This window comes from Symphodus melops, assembly GCF_947650265.1.
Source record: "Symphodus melops genome assembly, chromosome: 22".
NCBI classification, from domain to species: Eukaryota; Metazoa; Chordata; class Actinopteri; order Labriformes; family Labridae; genus Symphodus; species Symphodus melops.
The window spans coordinates 19,468,006-19,475,750 of NC_136712.1; the positions used below are offsets into that span (position 1 = coordinate 19,468,006).

Here is a 7,745-nt window from a genome sequence, read left to right on the forward strand (position 1 = left end):
GACCATCAGCCTGAGGTCAGCTTAAACATTCAAGTTTCATTTTTATCAATTTAAACCAGGGTTTCTTAACCTTTTTGACCTTGGGGCCCAACATTTTCAGGGCAAGGTCGTCTGGGGCCCAATCGAGTGAATGGTTCTGATTTAACTTTTGTGGTCATTTTTATTTAATAGCTGTTTGTGTCACTATGTTGTAATAATGAATCCTGTTCTTCATTTGTATGTTTTTTAATCAATATATGAACCTATACATGGGCTAATTATGCATAAAACCTTGCACAAGTTAAGATCATTTAATTAATTTTGCTCATATAAAACCATGTTTAAGTGCATGTTTGTCAAATAAGTAACACAATATAAACTTAGCAACAAAAGCAATAAAATTAGGTGCTCAATGAAGTTCGGTAGATTTGTTGAAATTAAAAAGAGCATTCTGTTTTGTGTAGCGCTTCTCCATAGACGTTAAGCTAAATATTCTTCTCCTTCTCGTGATGTAGGCCTACTTCTAACTGATGATACTGCCTCTGGTGGTCGGAGAGTATATTGCAGGCCAACGATCACGGCCCTTACGGCCCACAGATGCAAACATATTATCCCCTCGCGGCCCTTCGGCCCATGGTTAAGAAACCCTGATTTAAACCATCGTAACATCTTCTCCCAAAACGAGCTTTTGTTCACCCTGAACAGACGGACCAGTTTGTGTCCATCACAGGTGAACTCGTTTCAAACACCTCAGAGACGGAGGGACCATCACATGTTAAACACACGGATCATTTCTCTTATGTTTCAGGTAAATAACTTTATCTGAGCGCACTTTAAGGTTCCGTTTGGGACCAAACGTTGCTTAAAGAACAAGAGACAGACACACGTTCCCCAGGGAACTTAACTCTTTATTCTCTAATGTGAGGAAATGATCAGACAGCCGAAGGTTTCTACAGAGGGATCTGTGACAGTTCCAGCGTCTCCTCGCTGGATTCAAATATACACGAGTAGAAGCAGCTCGAGGACGAGCCGACAACATAAATATAGAAAACTGCTGTGCGCTGTGGAGGCGGAGCTCTGGGGGCGGAGACTGAGGGCTCAGTGGAGGAGAGGGGGGCGGGGTTTACTCTGTGAGGCCGAGCTTCTTCTTGAGGGACTCTGGCATCTCGGGGGGAGGGGGGCGGGGCAGGCGGAAGTAGACCTTGACAGAGTCGTAGATGAACCACTGCAGGGCGGTCAGAGTACCGATCATGATGATACGGGCGACCAGACCCTTCCACACACCTGGACACGAGAGAGAGAGAGAGAGAGAGAGAGACGCACATGAGGTCATCACGTTCTTTTACACGCCATCTAAGGTCGTTTCATTCAAGGTCACGTGTGACGGCATCAATACTTCCACACAACATTTAGAGAGACAGATGAATGTCCGTCCCCCAGACTCGCAGCACCGGGGTCTCCCCGTCTGTTTGACAGGGCTGCCGGTGCTGCAGGTGGGCTGGGGGGACAGGTGGACTGTTCTCACACGCCAATGACTCAAGCACCTCCAACTGTACAGCCACAGAAGCTGCCGAGGGCACAGCGCCCTCCAGAGGTGGATCTAAGGAGCGTGTTGATCCCTAACCATCAGGTGGACTTCTGTGGATACTGACCTTTAGGTCCCAGCTTCTTGAGGACCTGGACTGCGGTGCTGCCGCTCTCCTTGTTCAGCACAGAGACCACGGAGTCAGCGGGGTGAGACACGATGGCACAGAAGACACCGGCTGCAGAGACAGAGCGGGACAAACGGTCAGAGACGAGCTGGAAACGGAAAACTCATCCAAACACCCGAGAGTCGTGTTTGCATTTATAACCCGTCATAAATGGTAACAACACAAACAGCGTGTCATAACAGGAAGTGAGATAATATGAGCATGACTCAGACATAAATACACGTGCAATATATTTATCCGTACAGTAATCTCACAACAGCTCTTGTTTTTATGTCTGCACCTTCTTTTGTATATACAACCTTATAGAAAGACTTGATGCTGCTCTTTTATCCTGCACTACATCCGACCTGATTCTCAGCTGTAAAGTCCAAATTTGAATGACAATAAAAAGGAAGTGACTGTCTCCTGTTGTAACAGAACCATGAGCCGCTTAGACCCAGCATCTTTCTCTAGTTTCCTCTGGGTGGTTTGCTCACAGCTCGCTGCTGATGTCTCATTCGGACTAAAATCACACTGAGGAGTAAAATGAGCCGAGTGACGGCGTGTTTCACTCACCGATGTAACCGGCCACGAAGGTGACCACCAGCTGCTCTCCTTTGCTGCACTCGCTGCGAGGCTTGGGAACGACGTGCTTGTAGAGCAGCTCCACGGTCCGCTCGAAGCAGGAGAACTTCATCATGGTGTACGGGATCTGCCTCATCCACAGGGGGACCACTCCTTTGTAGAAGCTGGAGAGGATTCATCCAATCAGGTCACAGAGGATCATTCAAACATTACATATTAAGCTCTCGTGTCCGTCCCCCAGACTCGCAGCACCAGGGTCTCCCCGTCTGTTTGACAGGGCTGCCGGTGCTGCAGGTGGGCTGGGGGGACAGGTGGACTGTTCTCACACGCCAATGACTCAAGCACCTCCAACTGTACAGCCACAGAAGCTGCCGAGGGCACAGCGCCCTCCAGAGGTGGATCTAAGGAGCGTGTTGCACACGGGTATTGATTGCACGCCGGCGACTAACTTACGCCCAGATGCCCTCCTCGGCGAACATCTTGGGGACAGCCTGTCTGAGGGTGTTGGCGTAGCCCGGCTGGGTCTGGATGCGGACCTTCACGGCCTCCATGGGAGCCAGGGCGATGTCGGCGAAGAACTCTGCGCTGGCTGAGGCGGCCAGGTACAACGATGTCCTCCACAGGTACGTGTTCTCCTGTTACAGAGAAAACAATCTCATCTCAGTTACCATGGCAACAGGAAGTCAGAGGCCCCCTTCTGGGGTGAGTCCTTTCCTCTAACGCCTCCTGCGGCGAGCGCCGCATGTCCAGCTTACCTCTCCCAGCAGGTCGCTGTAGAAGATCTTGAACACCTCATAGAAGCCGAACTTGCAGAGTCCCTGCATGGAGTACCCGATGAAGGTGGGCGCCCAGCCCTTCGCCAGACCTCTGACGCCATCTTCCCTCACAGTCACTGAGAAGCCGTTTCCGATGCTCTTGTATTTATCTGGGTCCACCTGAACAGGTGGAGATGAGAGTGTGAGACACAGGACAGCCAATGACGTGCAGCTCTGAGATCTGCTGTCACCAGACTCAGGGGGGGGCAACACTGGAGGTCTTAGTGCTAAAGGGGGTCCGCTCTCTGGACTACAATAAATATGTCTGTCCCTGAGTGGGACTACAAAGTGGAGCTTCAACTTTTTATGTTGTCCAGACTCGCCCACCTGCATACAGATATCTCCCCCCCCCCCCAAACTTACTCAGGTCTGAAAGAAAGCTAAAGACCCTTTGGGCTCACTTCTACACTCATATGTCGTGTACGTTTTCTTTAAACCTCTGAATGTTGACGTCTAATTGTGTGAATGTCGTCCTGACAGTTGTGCACTGATCACTGATCACGAATCGTTTCAGGCGCTGAGACAAGACAAAGCATGTTCAGACTCGTCTCATAGTTTCCTAACGAGCTCACAGATGAACTCAAGCTTTCCTCCAGTCTCCACCCTTTAGTTTTAATACTCTGAACTCCTTCAGCGCTTTGACGTCCCAGAACATATCTGTATGCATGTGGACCAGCCACTGAGCCCACACGGGGCTGCAGGAGCAGCTTCCTACTGAGAGGGGGGGGGGGGAGATCAGCTTCAGTACAAACCTGCAGGCGGCACTTGACAAGGTCGAGGGGCACCACTGCTGTGTGTGTGAGACCGCAGCTCAGGATACCCCCAAAGCCACACAGGGCATAGTACTTAGAGGAGCCGAAATCGCAGCTGTCTGTGGTAGAAGGTGGGGACACACAGTACATGCAACATGCAGGGTGACGTGCAGCACAGGACACAATGATCAACACCACAGCAGAGACGCTTAACAGACGAGTCCTCTTTTTAAATCAGGACGGTTTAAATGTGGTCTGAGGACTCGTCTGTTAAAGACGCTCTGCCACTAACATGCCACCATCATCAGGATGAAACACCACAGGTTCATTGTTCATACATGATTTAAACTGTCAGCGTTCATGGACCACAGTGACGGTGCAAAGGACAAATAAGTTCGCGGATTTTTCTCCGGACTTGGTTCAGTTGACACGACGAGCTGAAAGCTGAGGCGGGTTTTAAGCCTCCTGACAAACCGTCACACGGCGCCCACCTGTCAATCAGCTACACGCCTCACTGTGAAGAACTCTTATCTGTGCGGCCCGGCAGAAATATGCACACCATCACTGCGGTCCAGAATTTGGTGATTTGAATCATTTAAAGACAACAATAAAGTCATTTGATTTAACTGCTTGTATCAGGGGAGACTTACCTGGCAGGCAGATTATTAATGATTAAGTTCTGATTTCATGTGTTTTCAGTCAGGAGACTCAAACACCTGCTGACTTTACATTCAGGACATTTTCTCCTTCAGGTCCGACTCTTCTGACCATCACAGACTCCAGTCCTCTACTGTGTGGACTGAGGAGGAGGGGGGGCGACGTGGGGTATAAACAATAGTGTTGCAGAATCATGCAGCCATGTTATGATCACTCCAACACATGAAAACCAATAACTTCACCACGACTGGGCGGATGCTTTTTATTTCTTCATGCAGATTGGTGCATTTTCACACGAGGAGGGGTTATGGGTGGATGAGACGTGACGGTAAAAAAATAAGACACCGAGTCAGGGGGACAGACCTGCATTCTGCATTTGACCAGATCGAGAGGAACGACGGCTGTGTGCGTGGTGCCACAGCTCAGAATCCCACCAAATCCACACAGGACCAAATACTTCTGAGAGCCGAACTCACAACTGTCTCCCTCTGAGGAAACACAGCCACACGGTCAGAACCTGGAGAGCTCAGGGAGGACGCCATCAGTGTTTCATAAACATGCCACCTTCAAACGCCGTCCGGCAGCGAGAGACGACAGTTGGCCCTGAAACTGTCAAGTCTCTTTGCTCTCACATAACGGATCCACTCCTGAGTAAGACTTTACTTTAAAAACGTCTAATTTAAAGAGAAGAGATCCTTGTTATTGAAAAAGAGCTTCATACATGTCTAACAAACAGAACTGTTGATTCAGAGCGCGTGCAGGAGTTTGATCAATCAGATTCGTTGTCATGGAAATTAAACGGTTAATGATATTTAACTTTTATCACGCTTCATTGCGATCTTACTCAGTTTGGATTTAAATATGAATCACCTGAAACGTAAACTCATGTTTGATAGTTTTCACGCTCTTCAGGCGGCGCTCCATCTTTAGGTTTAAAAACACGAGTCTGAAGTTTGGCTGCAGGACACGGGGAACGCTAGGAGTGCACGTATGATATAACACACCAGCTGATCTTCATGTTTACTACACCTTGACCATCATGAAGGTCAAACGTGCTCAAAGAGAGAATCAAATTATAATATATATAGACTGTTGAATTAATGCTGCAGTGATCGTGATTCATCTCCCTAATCTGAAGATTTTAAACTGATGTAAGTAAGTGAATATTTAACAACCTGAGTAAATGAAAGAGGAGTTGTTGGACCTGCGGAGCTGAACCTGACTCCTCCTGCTGAATAACTTTACTGCTGGTCTTCATGCAGTCTGAGACTCTGTTCATCACGAGCATCATGTGACATTTAAAAATTCACTGTTTGACTTTAACTTCATCATCCTGCAGTCAGTCTGTAGTTTATATCACAGCAGAGGAAACAGGAAAGTGTCTGAAGGAGAGTGAACATTTTGTCCTTCCTTGTCCTCCACATGTCTGAGGCCTGCGACCCGACTCCTCCCACAAACCCTGAAACGTTTCTTTAAAATGGACTTTAAAGATATAAAATAAAGGTAAACCTTTCGGATGGGAAGTTAACCCAACATCTCCGAGTATCAGATGAGTTACTCAACGAGAAAATGATTTAAAGCTGCTAATCCGCTCGGCTAAGCTAACGCAGCTAGCGGTTACCTTCAGAGACGGCAGCCGCCGCCAGGTTCCGGTTCCGGGGTGCTTGGAGGTTCTGAGCGGGTTCTTCCACTTTCTGCAGGCTGAAGAGGGGAGCGCTGAACGGGTTGGCCCGAGCCATCTGCGTCAGAGCGGTCGGGTACATGATGGTGTCCTGTCTGCTGGCCAAGCTGCAATGACCAACACGTTAGCTTCTGTTAGCTCGGGTAACTGCTAAACTAAACCGCCCACACCGGCTCACGCATGCGCACACAGGGGTGACCTATCACGTGTAGGCTAGCGCAGTTTATTCAATTTAAAGAGACTTTATTTGCCCACAGGGCAACATTATTTTATTTACATGAATGTTCCGTCCGAAAAATACAAACGAAATATCAAAGTTAACGCAGTTTATTCCAATAACTCCAGTCTAAAGACCTAACGTTGTAAAACGTAATGCGCAGTAAAGGTTGGTTTAACGACTCTCTAAGCTATCATATATCATACAGTTTTAACCTTTAATTACAGCTAATGTGAGTACTGAGTACAAAACCGTTTTAGTTACGTTGTTTTTAATACATGATTTAAAGCTCGCTGTCGCAGCGGGGTCAGTGGAAAACTCTTTAATTTTCCGAGCATCTGAGGAGCACCTGAACGCAACATTAGTTTGGCGTTTAAATGACCGTTAATGTTGGCATTGAAGCTAACCACGTTTAAATGATCGGACTCAACTTAAAACACATAAACCGTTCAGCTACGGTCCCTTTATATCTCACGCGCCGTCCGTTGCACGTTCACCTTTCTCCCCTTCTATCTGATGCTAACCTGCTAAGCTAACTTGACCGCTCCAAGGTGGAAGGTCTCCGCGCGCGCACACTCTGACCCAGGTGACCAAACTGTGTCACGGATCGGTACAGACACACGTCCTCTTCACATGAGACTCAAATGAATAATAATTATTTTGTATTTTAAATGATAAAAAGCTTCACTCACTCTCTCAGTGTCCTAAGATGGCGCCTCCGTCTGACTGCGACCGGCTGCTCAGGGAATGACCTCTCCTGACGTCACAGCAGGGGGCGTGCCTCTAAGCTCTGACGAATTATAACAGCGCCACAGAACTGTCAATCAAGACTTTGTGTCCAGTCAGAGTTCAAGTTGAAGTTTGAAGGCGGTGCTTGTAAAAACTTTGTGCAGAAAGTGTATGTGTGCATGTGTGTGTATATGTACGTGTGTGTGACAGACTGACCTCTGATGATAAACTTTCGTTAGAAACACTAAGAGGATTATCTAATTGTAGCTTCTTCTATTCCTGTCCTCAGTAATGAGGTTGTGTGAAAGCCCGCCCCCCACCGTGACGTGACTGCACACCTGGACACACCTGAGAGATGATTGAATTTACTCCGGAGTTAGTTAATGAAAATGGTGATGGGTGCTGAAAGCCGAGTGGTCAGTGATTAGGTCTCCGTCTGTAGTCCTCCACCCGGCGGCTACGACCCGGGTTCACAAAGGGCCGGCGCTGACCCCGACTGTCATTGGGCGAGATGGGAGGTTACGACCTGGACACAGCCGGACGATCACAGGGCTAACAGACCGGAACAGACATGCTAACCTAAAGGCAATTAAGAGTCATCAATTAACAAGGCGAGCATCGTTTTTGACTGTAGGATGA

At 48.1% G+C, this 7,745-nt stretch overlaps 1 protein-coding gene across 3 annotated transcripts; it reads right to left on the minus strand.

The window, feature by feature from the left end:
- Positions 1–866: 866 nt before the first annotated feature.
- slc25a3a (solute carrier family 25 member 3a) lies at positions 867–7,178 on the minus strand. Of its 3 annotated transcripts, none has more exons than XM_079335407.1 (8): positions 7,070–7,178; positions 6,101–6,267; positions 3,823–3,941; positions 3,011–3,190; positions 2,709–2,890; positions 2,247–2,419; positions 1,632–1,742; positions 867–1,263 (listed from the first exon to the last, which is right to left on the minus strand). In XM_079335407.1, the coding sequence occupies exons 2-8, from the start codon at positions 6,240–6,242 to the stop codon at positions 1,103–1,105; spliced, it is 1,068 nt and encodes a 355-aa protein (XP_079191533.1). In that variant the 5' UTR covers positions 6,243–6,267; positions 7,070–7,178; the 3' UTR covers positions 867–1,102. The 3 variants fall into 3 exon arrangements, with proteins under 3 accessions (XP_079191533.1, XP_079191531.1, XP_079191532.1); XM_079335405.1 differs by lacking the exon at positions 3,823–3,941 and adding an exon at positions 4,843–4,967; XM_079335406.1 differs by lacking the exons at positions 3,823–3,941; positions 7,070–7,178 and adding exons at positions 4,843–4,967; positions 6,902–6,988.
- Between the last annotated feature and the right edge of the window lie 567 nt (positions 7,179–7,745).

Coding starts and splice junctions, on each gene's coding strand:
- slc25a3a (XM_079335405.1), bottom strand. CDS start 6,242: ATGTACCCGACCGCTCTGACGCAGATGGCTCGGGCCAACCCGTTCAGC. Junction 2,420..2,708: donor GCCGAGGAGGGCATCTGGGC/GTAAGTTAGTCG, acceptor AATCCTCTCCAG/CTTCTACAAAGGAGTGGTCC. Junction 1,743..2,246: donor CTTCGTGGCCGGTTACATCG/GTGAGTGAAACA, acceptor CTGTCTCTGCAG/CCGGTGTCTTCTGTGCCATC.